At 56.0% G+C, this 22,799-nt stretch overlaps 4 protein-coding genes across 6 annotated transcripts; 1 reads left to right on the forward strand and 3 right to left on the reverse strand.

Moving 5' to 3' along the window:
- Positions 1-6,719: 6,719 nt before the first annotated feature.
- On the reverse strand, positions 6,720-9,653 carry PRDX5 (peroxiredoxin 5). Its single transcript, XM_037146526.2, has 6 exons — positions 9,341-9,653; positions 7,941-8,075; positions 7,394-7,525; positions 7,282-7,320; positions 7,084-7,145; positions 6,720-6,945 (listed from the first exon to the last, which is right to left on the reverse strand). Exons 1-6 carry the CDS (start codon positions 9,512-9,514, stop codon positions 6,840-6,842), a joined length of 648 nt encoding a protein of 215 aa, XP_037002421.2. The 5' UTR covers positions 9,515-9,653; the 3' UTR covers positions 6,720-6,839.
- A 139-nt stretch (positions 9,654-9,792) lies between these two features.
- On the forward strand, positions 9,793-11,060 carry TRMT112 (tRNA methyltransferase activator subunit 11-2). The gene is made up of 4 exons (XM_037146403.2): positions 9,793-10,299; positions 10,393-10,494; positions 10,620-10,709; positions 10,798-11,060. Exons 1-4 carry the CDS (start codon positions 10,222-10,224, stop codon positions 10,903-10,905), a joined length of 378 nt encoding a protein of 125 aa, XP_037002298.1. The 5' UTR covers positions 9,793-10,221; the 3' UTR covers positions 10,906-11,060.
- ESRRA (estrogen related receptor alpha) lies at positions 11,010-18,968 on the reverse strand. 3 transcript variants are annotated; one of them, XM_053659145.1, is made up of 7 exons: positions 18,752-18,968; positions 17,009-17,345; positions 13,687-13,803; positions 13,398-13,526; positions 12,813-12,980; positions 12,445-12,714; positions 11,010-12,038 (listed from the first exon to the last, which is right to left on the reverse strand). In XM_053659145.1, exons 2-7 carry the CDS (start codon positions 17,331-17,333, stop codon positions 11,779-11,781), a joined length of 1,269 nt encoding a protein of 422 aa, XP_053515120.1. In that variant the 5' UTR covers positions 17,334-17,345; positions 18,752-18,968; the 3' UTR covers positions 11,010-11,778. The 3 variants fall into 3 exon arrangements, with proteins under 3 accessions (XP_053515120.1, XP_053515119.1, XP_053515118.1); XM_053659144.1 differs by having other exon boundaries at positions 18,738-18,760; XM_053659143.1 differs by lacking the exon at positions 18,752-18,968 and adding an exon at positions 18,196-18,301.
- A 717-nt stretch (positions 18,969-19,685) lies between these two features.
- On the reverse strand, positions 19,686-22,573 carry CATSPERZ (catsper channel auxiliary subunit zeta). Its single transcript, XM_037140156.2, has 4 exons — positions 21,884-22,573; positions 20,940-21,019; positions 20,667-20,733; positions 19,686-19,922 (listed from the first exon to the last, which is right to left on the reverse strand). The coding sequence occupies exons 1-4, from the start codon at positions 22,236-22,238 to the stop codon at positions 19,813-19,815; spliced, it is 612 nt and encodes a 203-aa protein (XP_036996051.2). The 5' UTR covers positions 22,239-22,573; the 3' UTR covers positions 19,686-19,812.
- Positions 22,574-22,799: the final 226 nt, after the last annotated feature.

Below are 22,799 nucleotides of genomic sequence, written 5' to 3' on the forward strand. Positions count from 1 at the left end.
ATAAATAAAATCATCTTTTTTTTTTATATTTTATTATTTATTTATCTTTAGAGGGGAAGTGGGGGAAGGAGAGAGGGAGAGAAACATCAATGTATGGTTGCCTTTTGTGCGTCCCCTGCTGGGAACTGGCCTGCAGGGAACCGGCCTGCAACCCAGGCATGTGCCCTGACTGGGAATCGAACCGCGATCGTGTGGTTCGCAGGCCCGTGCTCAATCCACTGAGCTACACCAGCCAGGGCTAAAATCATCTTTTAAAAAAAGAATTGTTATGAGGATTCTTTGGCGCTGGTACCTGGCTCACGCGTTCATTAAACAGTCCCTGCAGTGTTTATCATATTTTCTTTAATTTTTACTTATCTATTTTTAGAGAGAGGGGAAGGGAGGAAGAAAGGGAAAGAAACATTGATGTGCAAGAGACACATCAACTGGTTGCCTCTTGTGCGCCCCCAACTGGGGACCTGGCTCGAAACCCAGGCATGTGCCCTGACTGGGAATTGAATTGGTGATCCTTTGGTTTGCAGGCCAGCACTCAATCCACTGAGCCACACCAGCCAGGGCTTTACTATTTCTTTTTTTTTAATTGACTTCTAGAGGCCCTGGCTGGTATAGCTATATGGATTGAGCGCGGGCCTGTGAAGCAGAGGATCATTGGTTCGATTCCCAGTCAGGGCGCATGCCTGGGTTGCAGGCCAGGTCCTCAGTGGGGGACACATGAGAGGCAACCACACACTGTCGTTTCTCTCCTGCTCTTTCTCCCCCTCCCTTTCCCCTCTAAAAATAAATAAATCAAATATTAAAAAAATAAATAAACTGACTTCTAGAGAGAGGGGAGGGAGGGAGGGAGGGAGATCCAAAGGGGATTCCTTGCCCCACCCGCTCAAGCACTCATTTGTTGACTCCTGCATGTGCCGATTGGGGTAGAGAACCCACAACCCTGGCTCATCCGGGACCACGTCTCAACCATCCGAGCTACCCAGCCAAGGCTGTCTTTACTATTAATAACATCAAGGGTCCATCCGGATTTGACCCCCCCCCGTGAATTTTACTTCTGCTTGCACCACCTGAGGATTTCAGCCCAAAAAGTCTGCGGGGCACCTGCTGGGTGAGCCAGTGTGATGGGGCCTCATCTCCTGGCCACAAGGGTCCCCGTCACAGCCCTGAGTCACGCCTTCCTCACCTGGTCCTCAGAGGCAGAGGCCGTGTCGCAATTGCTCTCATATCCTCCCCTCCAGACACGCCCGGATGCACCTCGGTCTGGTTCTCTGACTTGGTTCATTCAGCTGAGCCAGGCAGAGGAAGGCTGGGGTGGGGGTGGAGTGCAGGCGGCAGAGGGGCTCCCTCGCCCACTGACCCAGAGATCCTGGGATTACCCGCTGAGGGGTGTCCATCAGAGGCTGGCTGTGGTCCCTGTTCTTTGGATACATTTTTCCTTTGAAGAAGTTTTCAGATACATGAGCAAAAGTGTCAAGAGTATATAAGGGTTCAGGGAGGGAAATTCAAGTCTACCCCTCATGACTCCCACCCCCCTGGCCCGATCCCCGTCTTAGCACTTTCTGTGTCCTCCTGAGATGCGGCGGCCACGTCCGTCCGTCCGTCACAACGGGGGCAGAGCCACACCCACAGCTGCACGCCCCTCGAGTTGCACTGCGTTTGCAGCCTGGCTCATGTCTGCACAGGACTATCGGCCATGGCCTTTTCAGTGGCCGCAGGGCATTTGCTCATGCTGCGGTCCCATCGCCTTTTAAACCGTCTCTTGTTGACAAATACTTTACGTATTTGCATCTCTTGCTATTACTGTAGTGCCATAGTAACTGCCCTTCCCAAATAGCTCTTTCTGGCAGTTTCTAAGGGAGCTCCCTGCTGATGGCCTGGGGACCCGAGTGGTGGGTGAGAAGCAGAGCAGGACAGCGGACAAATGCTGCCACTGTCCCCCCCAGTGCCCTCCCCTGGGGGCTCAACTCTGCCTTCCAGTGCCCTTCTGGTTTTGAGTTCCCCGCATAACTCTGGTCCAACCCCAAGGTCAGAGCAGGAGGACTCCAGGGCCAGGGGAGGCCAGGGTAAGTGGTGGCCAGGTCCAGCCAGAGCCCGGACTCACCAGGGCTGAGTCAGAGGGTGGCTTTTTCTCCCCGTCTCTGCAGGCCCAGAGTCCTGCCTGGCCCTGCCAGCAGTCCGGAAGCCCCAGGCTGAGTAACTAAAAACAAAAACAGCCTCCAGGGCCTTCTGGGTTCCTGGGTCTCTGGTGTTGAGTCTGAGAGACTCCCTCCTCCCCACCAAAGGGTCTGAGACAGGATGGGTTTTCCCACCTGCCACCTGGGGGTGTACATAATGTAGCCGCAGTCGGACAGGAGCAGAAGTGCCTGGCTGAGTGGCCTCAATGAGCCGGTCCAGGGGAAAGCCAACACCTCAAGGGGCGGGGCCCAGGGCCGCGTGCCCAGAGCCAGGCCAGATGCCCGGGGACTCAGGGAGGGGCCAGCAAGGCCCGGGCCCTAGCAACTGGAAAGATCCCAGCCCCCACCTCCTGACACTTGGCCAGCTCTCCCTTCCTGCACTTCCCAGGGCACCCCCACATTTCTGGGGGACAGCTGCCCGAGCCTCTTACTGAAGCTGAGACGCTGGCACCAGTGGCCCTCCTGGGCTGCCTCCACCCAGTCCCCAAGGAGTTGTTTGAAAATATCAACTGGCTCATGACCTTTCCCTCCTTTAACTGTCCGGTGGCTTCTCCCTGTATTCCGAATCAAGTCCCAGCCTCTCACCATGACCTTCAACATCAGCTTCAGAGAAATCGCCACAAAAGTTCACATATAAAAAGGAAAAGTTCATAGATGGACAATCTTTGTGCCCGGTGCAGAAAAGTCACCAGAGACGTTCAAGCTGCAAACCCGGGGGACCTCCCACACAGTCACTGCTGGCTGTCACTGCGTCCGAGGGCGCTTCGAGCCAGGAATCTTCTCAACTGGCTGCCTTCAGAACTCAGATACGAGGATTGTAGTTAATTATTGTTTAACTGTAATTATTAACTATTGCCCTGGCTGGTTGGTATTCCTCAGTGGGCTGAACATCATCCTGCAGACTGAGAGGTCACCAGTTCCTTTCCTGTTCAGCACACAGGGCTGGGTTTCGGGCCATGTGGCAGTAGAGCCAGGCCAGGGCCAGAACCAGATCTCGAGAAAGGGGAGACCCAGCACCAAGCCTCCCTCGTAATTAAAGACAGCTCCAAGGGACCAATAAGTATCCACTCAACTAGCAGAAATAGCTCCAGGCCCTGGCCAGGTGGGTCAGTCGGTCAGCGTGCCCTCTTGGTACACAAGGTTGCGGATTTGATCCCTGGTCGGAGCACGTATGAGAAGCAACCAGCGAACGCATGAATAAGTGGAATGACAATATGATGTCTCTCTCTCTCTCTCTCTCTCTCAAATCAATACATAACATTTTTTTACATTTACTTTTCTTATTGTTGTTCTATTACAGTCGTACCAATTTTCCCCCCATTGCTCTCCCCTGCCCCACCCACCCCCACCAATAAATAAAAAATTTTAAACAAACAACACCCAGAAGGTGAAACTCAGGTGAGCAGACCGTGGAAGAGATGCCCACCGCACATTGCCGAAGGCCCTCGGAACAGCCTCCGGGTTTCCAGAGACGGCGGAACTGCGCCAGCCCCGTGGCCCAGCACACCGGCATTGGGGAGCACACCCTGAGGACAAAGTCCAAGAGGAAACACACGCACAACTGTGTCTGAAGCCGCCTCCCCTACTGGAGACACCCCGGTGTCCACCAAGAGAACCCAGCTGAGCCGAGGCTTGTGGACAAAAGCCCAGACCCTTCTCCCCCGGTCCGCTCAGTCCAGACCTCTCACCCTGCCCACTTGTAGGACTCAGCCCAGGCTGCTCCTGCTACCTGGGACCCCTCCTGCTTATCTGGGCATCGCCTGTTCCTTTTCGCTCACAGCTAGAAGTCGTTTCCTCCCTTCTTACTCCATGGGCTGTGGGGGTGTGTGGGCTGGGGCCTTCTTGTGCAATACCCCCGACTCCCCGGTGCAGGCTTCCCTCACAGCTGCCCTGCGCTGAGGGCAAGCCCTCATCTGTGAGTGAGCACATCGAGTGGGGAACCGCAGCCGGGCGGTGCAGCCACTCCGGCAGGGCACACGCTGGGGCCGGCTGGCCGGCACTGGTGCCGGGGCCGTGCAGGGCGGCACATCCACCACCGTGTCTCCAGAACCCGGCAAACAGTGTCTGGTGCGGAGATGACCCTCAGCAAACAGCCGCTGGACGTGAGACACCTGACGTGCCTGTGGGGGCACTGGGCGGGGGGAGGAAGCAGAAGCCCAAATTTCTGACCGTGCCTTTCACAACCACGGGAGGAGGTGCACACAGCACTCAGAAGAGATAAGCAGCTTCATCTTGGGAGAAGTCACCGAGATTGTAGAGATTGTAAACACACCTTTGTAGTAGTGGCAGTTGCACAACTTGGGGAATAGATTAAAAACCACTGAATTGTACACTTTTAAAGGGTGAATTTTCTGATGCATAACTTTTTTAAAGGTTTTATTTATTTATTTTTAGACAGAGGAGAAGAGAGATAGAAAGAGAGGGAGAGAAACATCAATGTGTGGTTGCCTCTCGCACACCCCTCCTGGGGACCTGGCCTGCAACCCAGGCATGTGCCCTGCCTGGGAATCGAACCAGTGACCCTTTGGTTCGCAGGCCTGTGCTCAATCCACTGAGCCACACCAGCCAGGGCCTGATGCATGACTTACGTCATAAAAACTCCATCTTTAATGAAGCTGAGGTCGTGGCCCACATGAACTAGTTCAGGGAAGGGACGGGGAATGGCCTCTCATCCTTGGCAAACAGGATGGACCTGGGGCCTTGAAGGTTGGAGCGATTTGGGCAGAGTAGGAAAGGGAAGGGCGCCCTGGGTGGTGAACACCGTCGAGTAGACACTGAAGTGGCAGAAGCTTGGAGAACCCACAGACTGAGGAACTGGGGTGACTAGGGAGACCACGGTGGCAGCGACAGAGGCCTGGGGAGGGCTCCCTGGGCATATGAGGCAACACAGGGACCTGGAACAGATCAGCACGTGCCCCTGCCAAGGCCAATGGAGCAGCAGGGAGGCGACACTGACCCCTGGGAGGCCTTGATGTTGCACACCCATGTCCTTTCCCCCTTAGTAACAGAACTCCCAGTTTTAGTTAGACACAGGGAACCTTGGTGTAAAGTCGGTATTTCCCAGCTCTCTTGGAGTTGGCATGACCGTGTGAATAAGCTCTGGCCAATGAGATATTAGTGGAAATTATATGTAGCAGCTTCCAGAAACCCTTCTTAAAAGACAGCTGGCATGGGTCTTTTATCTCCTGTTCCCCATGTCCTCCTTTGTGCTGGCTGGACTATGGCTGTGATGGCTGGAACTTAAGCAGCCACAATGGACTGTGAGGCAGAAACCCACATTTAAAATGACAAAGCAACAAGATGGACGACATGTGGGTCCCTGATGATCATGGAGCTGCCATACTAGCCCCAGGTTGTCAGCCTTCCTACTGCGTGGCTGGGAGGGAGGCCTGTCTTCAGTCACTGGCATTCACTTCACCCTCAAGCAAATCTGATTCTACTTCAGAGCCACTAGAGTCGATCTGATATTGAAATAACGGGAAGGATATCCAGGAAGCTGGGGGAAGGACAGCCCTCTCTCTCTCTCTCCTTTCCTTCACTTCTTTCCTCCTTCCCAAAGCAAGTGTTGAGAGTTTCCTGTGTTCCTCATCCTGAGCCGGGCATCTTACCTGTGCTAAGTAGAAGCAGCTCAAGCAGAAGAATGGATGTGAATATAAACAGCTTGGCGGATTGCTAGGGTGGTTCAGTCGGTTGGAGCGTCATCCTGTGCACCAAAAGCCTGCAGGTTCGACTCCCAGTGGGACACAGACCCGGGCTGCTGGTTTGATCCCCAGTCACAGTGCACACAGGAGGCAACCGACAGGTGTTTCTCACATTGATGTTCCTCTCTCTCCAAAATCAATAAACAGATCCTCAGGTGAGGATTTTTTAAAAAGAGAGAGCCCTGAGCAGTGTGGCTCATGTGGTTGGAGCCTCTTCCTGTAGACCAGGAGCATCAAACTCATTTTCACCAGGGGCCACATCAGCCTCGAGGTTGCCTTCAAAGGGCCAAATGTAATTTCAGGACTGTACAAATGTAACTACTCCTCAACTACAGGCAAGGAGCTGGGTGCTGACGCCAGGTAGAAACGAGGTGCCAGGCTGGATAAGACAAGGTGGAGGCCCGGATTCGGCCCAAGGGCCTTGTGTTTGCCACCCGTGCTGTAGACCAAAAGGTTGCAGGTTCAATCCTCAGTCAGGGCACATACCCAGGGGTGCCTAGGGCCGAAGTCCCTCCTTGAGGGTGTATGATCTAAATGAGATCAAGCACCCATAGATCAAATGCAAAAGTCCCAGGTGTGAGCCACACTCTAGCCTGCCCAGGGCCTTTCCACTGTGTTCCCTCTGCACACACTGCTCCTTCCCTTGCTCGGCACCACTGGCCTTTTCTCTGCTTGCAGACAAATGCTTCATAACACCTCTTTCAAGAAGCCTTCCCCGACTACCTCCTAAATTAAATTAAGGTCTCCTACATAAGTATCCTCCTTAGCCTGCCCACTTACCCTCACAGCTATGACTGTCATGAGGCCTGGGACACAGCGAATCAGCAATTCAAAATCAAGGAGACAGATGTGAACCAAAAGTGTTTATTGGAGAAATCTGGCCAAGGCTTCAACGGGGTGGCCCAAATTCAGGCTGGGCTGGGCAGGTGAATCAGGAAAGGGCAGAAGACGTGTGTCTAGACCCAGGACCTCAGAGCTGCGAGAGGATGTTGGAGGCCAGGCTGCAGGTGAGACCTGTGCCATCTGGCTCCACATTCACAGACTTCACTATCCCATCATCTATCACCATGGAGAATCTGCCAGAAAGAGGGTGGTGCCAGTTACAACAGCCTGAGCCTGGAGGCTGGGAATAGAGAGGGAGGGTGGCAGGGGGAGCCAAGAAGTTTTGTAACTTCTGTGTAAGTTACAAAAAAGGGAGGACCTCCCACTTTTACCTCTTGAGCCTTCGATTTCCAAAGAGGGACACCAACGAATCATCTAGTAACAAATCTGTCTCCTAAGAAAGGGGAGAGGCGAGAAAAGAGTCGGGAACCCCCAGAACAGGCCAAGCTCTACATTGGCCCTGTCCCTCCAAATCCCTGCCTCCAAGGCTTGGAACAACGGTCATCCTGCAGGGAGGGGGTTACACGTACCTTCCCGAAGGCCCCAGTAGGGTCGGCCAGGATCCGAACCTAAAGAGAAAGGAAAAGTCACCAGAAGAATCTCCCGCCTGGCCCCTGGTCCCCTGCAGGACCCACACCTCACCTTGCCTTCTGCGTTGTGGGCTTGTCCCCACTGTTCAGTCACAAAGACATCGTTAACACTCAGACACGCCACCACCTGGGCTCCCTTGGCCTTCAGAGCCGCTGCCTGCTCCACAAACCCGGGCAGGTGGGTCTGTGGAGGAGAGAAAGACTCAGCAAAGGGACAAGTGCCCCTCCTCTCCGGCCACTCCACCTCCAGGCCTTCCTCACTGCCCTGCTCCCACACCTTTCAACAGACACTGAGAACTGCTTGAGCCAGTTCCTTCCTGCCCTGGTCACTAGGGAGCCTGGATCCATACTTAAGATGTCTGTGGTCAAGGCCATGAACTTCCCACAGGCACAGTCGTGCCTTATTTACCCAAATACCTTCCAGAGTGCCTGTCACTCAACAGGGTAAGAGGTGCTGGATTTCATTTCTCCTACATTCTCAACTCTGTGATAAGCTTTTTAACTGTGACATCACCTGCAACTAATGTTGCAAGCTGCCTGGGGACAATGTGGGGGACTCGTGAATGATGCAAACAAGATCCCAGAGGGCAGGACCTCACCTTGGAACAACCAGGGGTAAAGGCCCCAGGGACTCCAAACAGCACACCCTTCTTGCCCTTGAACAGCTCTGCCAGGTTCACCTTGTTCCCAGGCTGCCCTTCAAACACCACCACGGATGGGATGGCATCTCCCACCTGGAGGGAAAGACTCCGAGGTAGAAGTCAGGGAGTGGGAGACAGGTAGGGAGGCCAGGAAAGGGCAGCAAACCGAGGGCTCAGGAGACAGAAGACCTGGAAGACGCACCTCAGGGCGCCAGCACTGACACACAGCAGGAAGGCCAACCCTGTCAGAGTTTCCAGAGGTTCCCTCCCTATCACCCTCTCTTCTCCTACTGCCTAGTTACCCCCCATCCTCCAAGTTTCAAGGTGGCCTTATTTCTCTCTGAGGGCCTTGTGGTGGCAACAGAAAAAGGGAGAGGCCTTCCGGGAGTTGCAAGGAGTTGAGTAAACAGGCTGTGTAAGTTACAGGAAAGAAGTGGGATAACTGGGCAGAAGGAGGAGGGGCAAGGAGGCTGTATTGGTGGGGCGGAGGCCCTGACCAACCCAGGGAGGGGATCCTGGCCAGGTCTGCAACCCACCCCCAAAATGAGAAAAAGGGACAGCAGCAGAAAACGGGAAAGCTTTTTGCAGGGAGTGCGGGCCCTACATCTGGGAGGTACAGAGGAGGGAATCTCTCCAAGGGGAAGGATCAGTCTACCTGGGAGTGTATGAGGGCTTCATGGGCAGCAGGGAAATAAGAGGGAGGGAAAGTCAGGGGTTGGGAGTAGGATGCAGAGGAGAGAGGAGGTCTCGAATAGTTGGGACGGGGGCAGGGTTTAGCTGGGGGTGATTCAAGACGAGAGGAACGAAGCAGCTGAAGTGGGGAATCAGCTGTTTCTGGAAGGGAATGGGGGGGCACAATAGGGGCCCTAAGACACAACACGTTTCAGAAGACAGTGTGAGAGTGATGCCAAATAACTGGACAAAGCATGCAGGAGGGTACAGAGGGGGCTATGTATGGGGGTTGGAAGGGACCCTGGGGCAAAGGAGGTTCCAGAAGGTGGGGGAGGCCATGGCATTCTATTGCCTGAAAATGGTGGAGACCCATAACAGGGTGTCGCAAAGTGAATGTGGAAGAGAAGGCTGAAAAGCCTCAGGAACCGTCTCAGGAGATGGTGCACCAAGCCCTTAGAACTGGTGAGAACGGCGGGGCAGCCACGAGGTTTGTTGCGTAGATGGGGGGACAGACGACGGGAAGGAGTCTCTAGGGCAGCAGAGACAGGTCCGCAAGGCAGGAAAAGAGGGAGGCCAGCAGGGTTTGGGGCTGGGGGGCCACTGCCTTCGACGGGACGAAGGGCCTGGGAGAGATGGAAGGGGGAAGGAAGAGGGGATCAGCCCGGCCGGACTGGGCCAGCGGTCACCTTGATCGGGGCCATAACGACAGCAGTGCTTCTGATACCGCGGGCTCTGCCAAGCGTCCACTCTAGACCTGCTTCCAGGCACCCTCTGCCTCCCACCGCTGCTGCACGACGCACGGCGGCCGCCCGGGAGAGTAGCAAGCCCGATACGTGGTTCAGAATGCACAAGCCCGTCATCCCCTCACGAGGCTGAGACCACAACCTTCCTGCCCCGCCTCCTCCTCCGCTCCCGCCTCAGGGCAGCCGCAAGAGGGAGAGCTGGCACTGCAGTGCCGCAACACGAGCCTGCCAACCACAGGGCCTTGGCTGACCGCTGGGGCGGGACGCAGCCACAGCGCCGGCGTGAGCGGTACGTCAGGGGCGGTGCTTGCGTAATACTATTATCAGGAGCTGCGTGGGTGGGCGGAGCTTTCTGCCTCCACGCAGCTTATTTGCACACAAGGATTGGGTGCCGACGCTTTAAAGGGCGTAATTCATGGATTGGAGAAGCGTTTCGGTCCCTCACCGAAAACGAGGGGCAGGTTACGACAGTTTTAGGCGCCTGCGTAGAAGTAAAACATTAATTTTGCGGTTAACGATGGCCCCTGCATTGCGGCTTTCTTACATGTGATTTCACTGTACGTGATTTGTAGTGCGCGGAGATTTGGAGACAGGTCACTGGGCCAGTAGCAACCTCCTGCCGGATGCTGCCAGTAGCAACGCGTCATCCGACCTGGCCTTCGCGACACCTCTGAGCTTGCGAGCCCCGGAAGAAGTTCCTGCAAGTTAGCCGCTTCCGCTCCTCCGGAGGGTGCAATGGGAAAGAGCAAAGCGCCCCCGGAAGTGACGCAGCGGAGCTTCTACTTTTTTCCGGTTTACGACCTCGTGAGAAATTTTGTTGAGACATGAAGCTGCTTACCCACAATTTCTTGAGCTCGCACGTGAAAGGGGTGGGACCCCGTGGATTCCCCCTGCGCCTGCAGGTACTGTACGGGGGACGATATAGCGCCTTTCCTCGGGAGGGATCGGAGAACTAGGCTCCGGCCCCTGCCTAACTGAACACCTACTGCCCGCAGGCCTCTGAGGTCCGCATCATTCCTGTGGAGTTCAACCCTAAGTTCGTGGCGCGTATGATACCGAAGGTGGAGTGGGCGGCGCTTGTGGAGGCGGCCAATACCGTGAGGAGCCCCCCCCCCCAGTGCCCGTGCACACCCTTGCGGGTGGGGGGGTCTCCTGACAACCTTTTTTTGCACTTGGCGAGGGTGTGGGATTCCCAGACATAATTGAAGCCTCTTACCCACAGTTGTCCCTGGGCGGGGTGCCCACAGAGCCGATTCAGGGATATGAGCAAAATGAGGATTTTCTGAGGACTATGCACCACATACTGCTGGAGGTGAGAAATGGCCTGTCATTTGGTTCCTGGCCACACAGCTATACCCGGAGGCTGCCAGCGCTCAGCTCAGTTCCCCATTTCTTCATAGGTGGAGGTGATGGAGGGCACCCTGCAGTGCCCAGAGTCGGGACGTGTGTTCCCCATCACCCGCGGGATCCCAAACATGCTGCTGAGTGATGAGCAAACCGAGACTTAAGGGTGCCGGCATCAGGTTTTCACACTGCGACTGTGTGTATCTTTATTTATATTCCTGTCGTTGATTTTGTAACCCCAACTTTGACCGAGTGACACACCACACAGTGTTCTTGAGCTCGATATATTTTTTTTCTCATTAAAGGTTCAAAACCAAAAGCGGTTTCTCTTTGCAACAAATATACATTAAAATAGAGTCTCTGTACAGCCAAGAGCTCTGGGCCCTGGCTTGCCCCATGTCCCTGCGCCGCCCTGGCCAAACCCAAAAATAAATATAGTGTTATTGCTCTGCAGGGCATCGAGGCAGTGCTCTCCCTACCCCCTGAGGAGGCTGGGTGGGAGCTGATGGGGGGCCCTGACCACCCCAGGGGTCCAGGGGCTGGAGCCTGCTTGGAGTTATTGCTTGGGGGGGGGGCGGGCAGTAATGCCCAATGCAAATGATGAGAGGAGCCAAGGGGGTAGGACCTTTGCTCTCCAAATTCCCCTCTGCTCTGGAGGGGAGGTCAGATTAAGCAGCAGCAAAAGCTGGGAAACTGTGGCCTCCACTCCCTTCCCTCCCTGAGATCAGGCTTCTGTCCCCCTCCCCCACACATCCCCTGCAGCCCCCTATGGCTTCCACAGCACCCCCTACTGGGGGTACATTATGGCTTGCAAGGGGCAGCACTATGTGCAGAGCCTGGGCAAACACATTCCCAGTTTCTAATACCCCCAAGGAAGGGGGAGGGGAGGGCGTAGAGCCTGCTCCCAGGGGCTGATGGTATTGCCCTGGCCCTGCCAGCAGGCTGTGGCACTGCCCAGACCCCAGCTCTGCCCCCTTGGGGCTGACCACATGCTGGGCGGGTCCTGCCAGCACCCCCACCCATGCCCACCCCTTGCCTCAGTCCATCATGGCCTCCAGCATCTCCAAGAACAGCTTGTGCATGGGCACTTTGCCCTCCAGCTTCACCCCATAGAAATGGGCCAGCACTTTGCCTGCTGTCTGGCGGAGGAGTGGTAGTGTTAGCAGCAGCCTGCCTGCCCGCCGCCTCTCAGCACCCCCTCCGGGGCCTGCCCGGCCAGCTTCATACTCCAGCAGGGCCTCGTGGAGAGCTTCTCGCAGCTGCTCCACAGCCTCAGCATCTTCAATGTGCACAGAGTCTGCAAGGAGCAGGGAGAGAGCTGTCGACATCTCCAGGAAGGAGACAGCGCAAGTCTGCTTGGGCACTGAGGGGTGGGTGTACAGAGGGGCCAGACACCGATTTGATTGGCTGGTTGAGGCAACACTCAACTGCTGCCCATGAGCCAGGGCCCTGCCTTTCTCAGTTGTGGTCCCCTTCTGTTCTCCCCGCCTTCCCTCCCACTAAATCATTCACCTTTCTAGTTAAGTATGGCACTAGGGTTCAAAATCCTGTTCCTGGGTCTGCCTTTGCCTTGCTTTGTGACTTTCAGCATGTAAGCTGTTCTTCCCTATGACTCAGTGTCCCCTGTCTGTAAAATGGTAGTGTCCCACCAGAGGAGTTATGGGAGGCCTCCTGGAGACTCCTCGGGGCCTGCCCAGGCTCACCTGAGTTGGCCAGGGCCAGGGCCTTCAGCAGCACGTACTCCTCCCGCTCCAGCCTCAGGGCCTGCAGTCGCCGCACCAGCTGCAGCAGGGCAGCCCCAAGTTCCCCCAGGCCAGCTGCTCGCGCCCCCTCTTCATCCAGGACCAGGTCCTCAGCAAAGGCCAGCTCATCCTGCAGTGGCAGTGAGCGCTGGGCCACACCCAACACCAGTACCTCCATCCATACGCTCTGCAGTACTGACATCTGGTCCGACAGTGACAGTGACGAGAAGCCTGGAGGGCAGCGGGGAGCACACCTGGCTGAGTAGGTGCCCCAGAGCCAGGCATAGCCTGGCGTGCCTTGGGGAAGCCCGCATCACCTGGCCCTTTACCTGGGATGCTCTTGGCCCAGCTGATGGTGACCACGATCTCTCGGTCAAAGAGATCACAGAGGGTGGCTACGGCTGGGAGGTGTCCGTCGGGGCCCGCTGGCTCAGGCATGGCGTACAGCTTCTCCGGCTCTACCACCAGCAGGTGGGACACCAGTGCATTCACTGGGGCTGCAGTGACAGTTGGGAGAGGCACTTGGATTCATCACCTTGCAGGCCCTTTGCAGTCAAACATCTTCCCAGAGTCAGTGCCCCCGTGGCCTTCCTCAACAGCCACTGGTTAGCAGGCTCACACACCTCTCTCCGGGAAGGGCTCTCCCTGTCTCCCAGGGGAAGCCAGTCTGTTTGTGAACAGGTTCTGAGTGTTAGAAAACCTTTCCCTGTTCCCAGCTGTGCTACTCAGCGACTGACAGAAAAAGTATTTTCAAAAATGCTTTTGGGGGGAAATGAGTAAGCGAATAAATGAAAGGAAAATTTGGGTTTCAGTGCGCAAAACAACTACTACTGTCCTGGGGGAGTGCCACCGGATAGGCTCGAGGGTCCCAGCCCAATCCCAACCCTACAGCTCCAAGGAGCCACAGCGCTCACCTGTCTTCCGAGGGCCTCCAGCTACTGCCAGGGGTCCAGCAGGGAAGGGGCCTGGGAAGGGCAGCGGGTCCACCTCTGGTCGCCGCTTGTACTTCTGTCGCCCACCCCGCACACGGTCCAGACGTACTCCTTGAATTGGAGGACAGAGCTGTGTCCTGGGAGCTGTGGGTGACTTGCTCTGCAGAGCCCTCCTGCCCAATCCATTCCACCAGAACTTCTCCAGCTCCGCCCTCTCCGGCCCATGCATCCAGCTCCCCAACCCTTGCCAAGGCCCCTGCCCAGTACTCACCTTCTTTGAGCATGCCCACCCGCAGGCACTTGGTGAAGCGACAGGCCTGACAGGCCTTGCGTCTCCGCTTGGTGATCTCACACTCATTGGAGGCTGGACAGCTGTACTCGATGCTCCCTGCCAGGAAGAGGCAGGGCTCCAGTGGCAGCCTCCCAGGGCCTGGAGGGGGCCCAGCAGACAGGAGAACCCTGACTCGCCCCGGGCAAGCACAGGTCTGGGGAGAGCAGGAGTGCCGTGAGTGGGGCAGGGACGCCCAGGGCACTGAGGAGAATGGCTGCTGGGCTGGGGGCCCCTGTCCGGGCAACAGGACTGGGACCAGGGGAGTTGGGCTGCATCTGCCCCCAGCCTCTTGTCAAGCCCCATCTCTGGACTCTACTATCCTCATCTGCTCTCTTCAAAGGTCACAATGGCCTCTCTGTTGCTACCCTCAACGATCAACTCTCATCCTCATCTTACAAGACCTAAAGGACCATCTAATGCCATTGACCACATTCTACTCCTAGAAACACTGAAACAGTTTTCTTCTCTTGCTTTTAGGACACACTCTTGGTTTTCCTCCCCTCTTGTTGGCCACTTAGTAGTTCCTGTGCGTCCCGCTGTGCTCCTGGCACTGAGGGCCCTCAGACCTCATCTCTGCTGACTCACCCCCATGGTGACCGTACCTACTCATGGGCTTTCAAACCATCTCTTGCCTGGACCTGCCTGAACTCCAGACTTACATCCCCTGCCTCCTCAACATCTTGCACATCTGTCTCAGACGTGGAAGGCCTCACAGACCTAACCTGTCCCAAATGTGGCCCCGATCCCCCTCCCAAACCTGTGACTCCGTCTGTCCAGCTGCTCAAGCAGCAGCGTAGGAGACGGCTTTCTGTCCCACAGCCCAAATCCACCCTGTCCGCTGATCCTGGCGGGCCTTCCCTTCTGCCCTGGACTCCCGCCCTGCCCTCGCCTCCTCCACTCACTCCACCCCGCAGCCAAAGGTGCCCTGTTAAACCGAAGTTAGAACCTGGCCCTCCCCTGCTCAAAACCCTCCAGTGATTTCCCTTCCAGCGGTAAGAGCCCAGTGAACCCCGTGCCCCTGCTCCTCATGCCCTTTTTGACCTCACCCGCCTCACACTCTGCTCTGGCTCCGGGCCCCTAACTCAGGGCCCGTGGCTCCCTTCCCTCCTTCAGATCTCTGCCTGTTGTCACCTCGCCAGGCCTTCCCCGGCTACCCTGTGAGGGGTGGTAAGAATGCCACCTGCCCCCTCTGGCGATGACTCCAGGCACTTGCCCCTGCTTGATAGTTTCTCATCAGCTCTCAGCACCATCTAACATGCTACAGATGTACATATCTATTGTCTTGATTGCCTGACTCCCAACATTACTGTCCACTCCACGAGGGCCAGGACTGTCCCCAGTGCTGGGAATGGGACCTGGCACAGTGTGCGCTCATAACTGGTGGAGTGAACGCATGGCAGCCCTCTCAGCCTCCCAGGGCTACTTCAAGGACTGAATGACACAGCCAGCCGCCAAGCCCCTGGCTCGCCTCCCCTTCACCCCACCCACTTCCATGCTCAGTTCAAGGCACCTCCTCAGGGAAGCCCCCCTGAGCCCCGGACCCAGCCAGGTTCCCTGGTTCAGACCCCGCTCCTCGCCCTCCAGCACTTATCACAGCTGTCCTATAACACCTCTGTGCAATTCATTGTTTCCTTCCTCCTCCCTCTGCTAGAAAGTAAACTGTCTGAGGATGGGGCAGTCCTGCCTGAGTCCCCATGCCTGCAACGGTGGCCAGGGCAGCAATGCACAGGGTTTGTAAAGGCTCTGGAAGCTGCCTGACACTTCCATAAACCAACTGTGTGACCTTGAACAAGCCCCATACCTAAGCCCTCGAGCCCTCGGTTTTCTCATCTGTAACACTGGGAGATAGAAACAATACTTCTTACAAAGATGAGCTGTGAGAATTCAAGGGGGTAACTGAGGTTAACACATGTAGTGCAGCTCACAACACCTAAACATTCAATAAGTGACTACTATTTATGGCTGGTGCTCAATAAACATCTGTCGGCTGAGTCAGCAGAGAATGGAGGGTTCCAGGATGGGCAGGGGACACCTGGACCTGAACCTGTCGGCTCCCTGGGCTTCGCAGACAGAAGAGGGCACAGAGGTTTTAGACCAGTGAGTCTTGGCAACGGCGAAGTCGAGACTCTCCGAATGTCACAATCATTCGTGAGGCACCTGTCCAAAGTTCAGTTATTAGTAATAAGCAGAGGCAGCAGTTTGGCATCGAGGAGCTCAGTCCCTGGACCTGAATCCACCCAAGTTCAAACCCTAGTTCTGCCGTTTTCTACCTTGGGGCTGGGACAAAGTTTTAAAAACCAACCTGGGCCCTGGCTGGTGTAGCTCAGTGGCTTGAGCGTGGGCTGCAAACCAAAGGGTCACCGGTTCAATGCCCAGTCAGGGCACCTGCCTGGGTAGCAGGCCAAGTCCCCCAGTGGGGGCCACATGAGAGGTAACCACACATTGATGTTTCTCTCCTTCTCTTTCTCCCTCCCTTCCTCTCTCTCTAAAAATAAGTAAATAAAATATTTTTTAAAAATAAAATAAAATAAAAATAAAAACCAACCTGGGCCTCAGTTATAATAGTGCTGGCACCTTCTAGGTTGCTGTGGGGTAACAGATTGTGAATGCAAAGAGGCACAGTGCCTGCTAAGCATACAAGAAATGTTCTCAAAAAGTACACGTTACAGCCCCAAAGTAACCGAGGTTTACATGAAAGTGTGAGTGACAGGCACGTCCCAAGTGCTGCTTATTCCGTCGCCATCTTGCTGGCTCACATTTTAATAAGCTTCCCTGGGTACTATCAGCAGGATGTCTAACAGTCTTTTTAAAGTTAGGTACTGAAACAGGAGGTAGCCCCGCTCAGCCCTGAAAACCTGCCTTGCACTGGTGCTGCTCTGGGGAAGTCCACATAAAGGGGGTGGGTGTATTCTATGTCGGTGAGAGGCCAGTAGCTACCAGAAGCAAGAACAAAGTTTAGAGCAGGCAGAGGTTGTCGCAAATTTTTCAGAGCTACTATGGGAGAGACTGAGCCGATCGTACCCTCAGAGACACCCTAAAGCCTCTCTTACATCCCACATCCAATCCATCAACACATCCCAAAGCTCTATTTAGTTTCTAAGGGAAAGAGCACTCCTCGGGGGTAAGAGGGCCTGGGAACATCAGGCTGCCAACCCCAAATGGCACCATGGCAATCTGGGCGTCTAGTACCACCTAGCAGTGCATCCACTGGGTAGTGCCAGGCCCAGAGGGCAAAGGGCACAGAAGTGGGGTGGGGGCTCACCCTGGATGGTCCTCTTGAAGAAGGCTTTGCAGGCCTCGCAGGATGCCACACCATAGTGGTAGCCAGAGGCCACGTCCCCACAGACCAGGCAGAGGCGCTTGGGCAGGGAGCTGAGCACCAGCTTCCCACCACCCTGCTCGCCGGGCCCAGCCCCCTCCCCGTCCTCTTCTTCCTTGTGGCCTGGGAGGTGGCGAGTGGGAGCTGGGCCGGGGGCCAGGGCCACGGAGGGCTCAGTCTCGGTCTCCGAGGAGCCCTTTGGGCTGTCTGGGCTGGCTGGCTCCGCCTTGATGTAGAGAGGCTCAATGCCCACCACCTGGCTGGACATGGCGCTGGTCACCTGTGGGGAGAAACCTGTCAGATCACAGGGAGGCACTGGGTTGGGGGATGGAGAGACACCCTGCCACCCTGGTTGCCCAACCCCAGGCCTGGGGCCAGGCTTCCACTATCAGTGAGGGGGAAGGAGGAGGTACAGAGTCCAAGGAAGGGCTGCCCATGAAGAAGGGCCCCCCCTAGTTGTTGCCAAGGGAACAGAGTCTCCAGAGCTTCCAGGGCCAGTAACTGGCAGGTCCCACTTGGGGACCTGCAGGAGGCTTAGAAACCCCCCTACTCCCACCCATGCCAGTGAGCAGGGTAACCTTGGTCCCAGGTGACCTCCAACCCCATTGGAATCCTCACCCCGAAATGGGAGACCTCTAATTTTCCCCAGGGAGGGACCTTGGTGATCTTTCTCTCACTAAGGTATCCCCCATTCGAGAGAGCAAACTGAGGCACAAAAGCCCAAGGGCAGCTGATGTGCTTACACACTCCCACTCACCTAGGTCCTCACACGCTCACTCTCACTCACACAGGGCCTTTCCAGGCCCAGTTCTCACTCATGCCCACCAATTGCAAACCCCATAAACAAAGTCACACTCATGACTCATAATCACACACTCACGGCCCTACACCCTCACCATACCCCACACTTACAGGCACAGACCCCTGTGGAAACATTCAGAGCTTTCCCACCTGACACACTGACCCCCGGTCCAGGCAAACCCACTCCAAGGCACACCTGACTGGCGCGGCTCCACCTCCTTGCACACCCCCTCGCATCCCACCCGCCAGCACTTTCGCTCTTCCACTCCTGCAGCCTCAGGGTCCTCCACCTCCGGGGCGCCCCGCCCCCCCAACACGCGCACACCTACGGGAAGTTGCCAGAAGTTGCTTCGTTCCCCTCCTCCTCCGCCCGCCGGGGACCTCTTTCAGGTTATCAGGAAGTAAATGGGGAGTGCCAGGGAGGAGGAAGTTCTCCCCTGCGGGTTCGATGACCTTTGACCCAGAGAGGAGGGTGGCCCAAGGACCCTTCGAGCGCCCCCACGTGGTCTTCAAAGCCCCTTCCCTGACAGGGAACCCTCATCTTCCACCCCCGCCCGCCCCTGGGACTTCGGCACGCTCCAGGTGCTGGATTGAACCCTGCCCTAGGACTGGATCCGAGGCCCAAGCCCGACTCTGGCTAGGATTTTCGGCCCGAGCCAAAGCCGGCCCCTGCTCCAGGCCGGCGCACTAAGATCTGGACGCCAGATCCCTCCCGGACCCTGACCTCTTCTAGCTCTCCATCTGGTCCCGACCATGACCCTGGCCAGTCCAAAAACCGGACCCCGCCTGCGGCCCGCCCCCGCCCGCCTCCCTGCGGGGCTCGCACATGGCCCCAGCACCCCTCCCGCCCACCTCCCCATAGGTGCTCCACCTCCGCCCCCAGACCTGGGGCTCCGGCTGGGCGGGTGGGCAGGCATGGGGGCCGAGCGGCCCGGAGCGCCGGGGTGAGCCGGGGGCCGCTGGCGGCCCCTCCTCCGCCGCCTCCTCGGGCCGCGCCGCCCCGCCGCGCAGCGTCCCCTCACTTGGCGGCGCCGCTGGCGGCTTGTAGGACACAAAAGGACATCGCGGCCGCTTCCTACTCCGCTTCCTCCAGCTGACAGTGGGGGCGGGGCCGGCCGTGCGCATGCAAAACAGGGGGCGGGGCCAGGCGCCCTATGCTAATAAGACAAGTGGGGCAGGCAGCGCCTGAGTGCTGGAACGAGTAGGGGAGGAGCAGGCGAAGCGAATGGGCGGGCTTTCACGAAGGTCCCGCCCCGTTGCCGCAAGCCACAGCAGCGCACTTGCGTACGCAGCCTCCGGGTGGACGTGATCCGAGAAGACGCGGAGAAGCTCCGGGAAGGGTAGGGCCAAGAACGCTCTTACGTAACGAAGGAGGCGGGGCGCGCTGTGAGCCGGAGGAGTGGGCGAAGTCTCTCTGTGGCCTCAGTTTCCAGACCCGGGAGACTACAGACACATGTAAATGAGAGGGCCGGACGAGCGGAAAGGCTAGTTAGCTGCATATGCATGAGGGGTGGGGCCTAGAATGCGCTAGCTGGAGGCTAATCTCTGCCACTGTCTCTTTTTCCTTATCCCAAAAGAGATAACACCGTGGGAGCACTTGGACTGCAAACCCAATATCCCTACAAAGCTGCAGTATCTGGGATGGGAGAAAGAGACCTAAAACATGCAAGAAGTCTTGGATTTCGAGTCCCGGAAAGGTGACGCTGATAGGGCCCCAACAAAGAATGCTCAAGGTCACTGCGGTGACCGAGTGAAGGTCATGGGGAAAGGCGGGGCCGTGCGCGTCCGCCTCACGCAAGCAGCCACGCACAGACTCACGGACCTTGTACGGGCTCTTTTATTTCTCTACGGTTCAAATTCCACGTCGAGAGGGTCGGGCTGTGTCTTGGGGCAGGACAGGGACTGGGGCTGGAGTTGGACAGTCACTTGAGCCTGAGCTGGTGCTCTCAGTGCACCAAGACGTGTTGCCTCTTGCTCCGTCGCCTCTTGAGTCTCTCGATGTATCTCTGCAGTTGCTTGGTTAAGAAGTGATCCTTGCCGATCCCCGACCGGTAGCCTGGGGGATAGATCTACACTCAGCTCAGTTGGCAGGGGCATGGTGTCCCTAGCAGTAGATGCCACATGTGTGATTTGAGGAACCGCGGGTAACTTGGGTTGGCAGAAGCTCTGAGCACTGGGGTCTGTGTTAGTTTGGGGAACTTTGGATCTCCAAAGTGCTGGGCCCTGCCGGCTTCGTTTCAAGTCATAGACCTGTGCTCCAGACAGATGGGGAGATGCAGAGCAAGATGGGGTATTGAGGTGGAGGATGAATAAGGGGCAAAATTAAAGAAGATGACGGCCTGATCTAAGGCAGTGGTGGCAGGCTGCTTTTTGGACACTTCCTGGACCAGTCACTATTAGCCATTAGCCAGCCAGCCCCAGCCCCCTTGTGTCATAAGCAGGGCAAACCAGCAGGGCAAATTGACTCTTCAAAGGCTCTTTACATTACCCAGGGAAGGGACCAGGTCCACACAAAAAAATGTCACCCCCATTGGGCGAATGGAGAAACAGTCTTAGAAAACTCCTGTCAGCTGGAGTGAGGGCTGCACTTAAGCTGGATCCCAGACCCCTCACATTTACCCCATGATCTCCCCAATGGGTGTGCCTTGTCCCCCAACTTTTTACTTTCTGTGGGGCTCCTGCAATTTTAGTGAGTGGTAAGGGAATGTGGCAAGGCAAACACATCCTGAAACCCCACTCCCACAGGCTCAAGTCCTGAAAAATCACCCAAGGTCTCTTGGGAGCTGGGGGAGGGACTCACTCTGGAGGGCTTTGGTGAGGATTTCCAGAGCTTCACTCTCCATGAGTTCCACCAGGGGCAGAGGCAGCTGAAGAGGCAGCAAGAGGCTCAGATGTCCAAGGGACCCCAGTTCTGCCCACAGATGAAATGCCCCACCTGCTGCCTCCAGCCCAAGACCCCCCACCTACCCACCCCTCCACCCTACAGACCACCACAATCCCCTTCATCCCTAAATCCCCAGCTTGCCCATTCCCCACCCCACTAAAATCCCCAGTCTTCCTGGGTGCCTCCAACCCTGTTCTGCTGCTCCACCCAGTAGGCTCGATGGGGTGTGTGCTTTGAGATTCTGGCTGATGCCATTGAGGAAGGTGTTTCTGGAAGAAGAGAAAAGAAAGACGAGTCATCTGCAGACTGCTGGGTCTTTCCTGGGACAGAGATGTATGGGGTGGTATCTGACAGGGAGAGTGGCCTTCAGAGAAGAACACCAGGGTCACCTCAGTGGGAAACAGTAAGGGACAGTGATTTACAATGAAGCCCCTGGGCTTTATTGTGTCACCCATTCAGGTTCCCGTTCTGACTACCCCACTGTGTGCTACTTAGGGCCAGCGACTGAAACTCTCTGACACTCAGGTTCTTCATCTGTAAAATGGGGTAATAAGAATAACCCCTTGTGGAGTTTGAGAAGTTTAAAGGGGATCATGCAAGGGAAGCCCAGTGCCTAGCACACAGTAAGTGCTCAATAAATGGCAGTTACTATACTGTTGCCAGTCTGAGTTATCTGATGAAGGGCTGCGGGGAGCGGGAGAAGGGAAAGTTCCAAAAAGTGCCCGGTATGAAGTAGGTACTTAAAAATTGGCACCAATGACTGGATAAATGACAGACGGGCACCTCCTTGACCTTCGAAAACCCACCGACAAGAAATTAATTCCCTCCTCTCAACTATCCTGGTTATTCCATTAAAAGCACGGTTCTAACAGCGCTGTGTTTGAGCATTTTTCTGTGAGCCTCTCCCGGACCTGGCGTGCCCCGGCCACAGGACTTCGTACGACGCCTCCCGGTAGGGGGCGCTCCAAGAATGTCTGGTTGATTTAAAGCTTGAAAGACCAGCGCGGGCGCCTCACCCAGGGAATCCTAAAAACAGATACTACTGCTTCCCCTCATTTTCCACCAACAGAAATTGGGGCGGTGGCCAGCCCCCTGCCCTGTGGGCGCCCACAGCCTGTTGAGGCCACACTGACCCATCTTTGTTCTGGAATCCTCATCCCCTTCTAAATCGCTTCCCTGGAAGCCACCAAGGCCCAGCTCCTCTGGCTTGTCCTTTCTGTCCTCCCATTGTTTCCAGACGTCCTCAGAGTCTTGGTGGATCTCCTCCGGGTTGTACCACTGGTCGGTCTTGCTGCCTGTGCTGCTGCCCTCCAGGTCAGAGTCCCCACAAAGACTAGTCAGCGGCACATTCAGCTTGGACTGTGACAGCGAGGCCATGGTCCACAGATTCCGGATGTCATTGTTGAGGCTCGACCTGACTGAGTCACGGCGGCCTGAAGACTTGGCTGACGCCTGTGGGCCACATACAACAAGGAAAGCCCAGCACATCTGTCAGAATGGCTATGGCCAATAAATCACGATGACAAGTGCTGGCGAGGATGCAGAGAAAAGGGAACTCCACTGTTGGTGGGAACGCACATGGGTGCACTCACTGCAGAAAGCAGTGTGGCGTTACCGCAAAAAGTTAAAAGTGGACCTGCCTTGTGACCCAGGGACTCCACCTCTGAAAATATATCTGAAGAAACCAAAACACTCATTTGAAAGAATATATGCACTCCTATGTTCATTGCAGCGTTATTTACAATAGACAAGATTTGGAAGCAGCCTAAATGTCTCTCAGTAGATGAGTGGATAAAACGATAAGACATTTACACAGTGGAATACTACTCAGCCATCAAAAAGAAGGAAATCACCCTTTGGGACAGCATGGATGGACCAGGAGAGCATTGTGCTAAGTGAAATAAGTCAGTCAGAGGAAGACAAATACCATATGACCTCACATATGTGGAATTTAATGAACAAAATAAACTAACAAAAAAGTAGAAATAGTCTCATAGGGAACAGACTGATGGCTGTCAGACGGGCGGGGGGTTGCTGGGCTGGGTGGAA

Source organism: Artibeus jamaicensis, unplaced genomic scaffold, assembly GCF_021234435.1.
Source record: "Artibeus jamaicensis isolate MK-2021 breed Jamaican fruit bat unplaced genomic scaffold, CSHL_Jam_final scaffold_614, whole genome shotgun sequence".
Classification (NCBI taxonomy): Eukaryota; Metazoa; Chordata; class Mammalia; order Chiroptera; family Phyllostomidae; genus Artibeus; species Artibeus jamaicensis.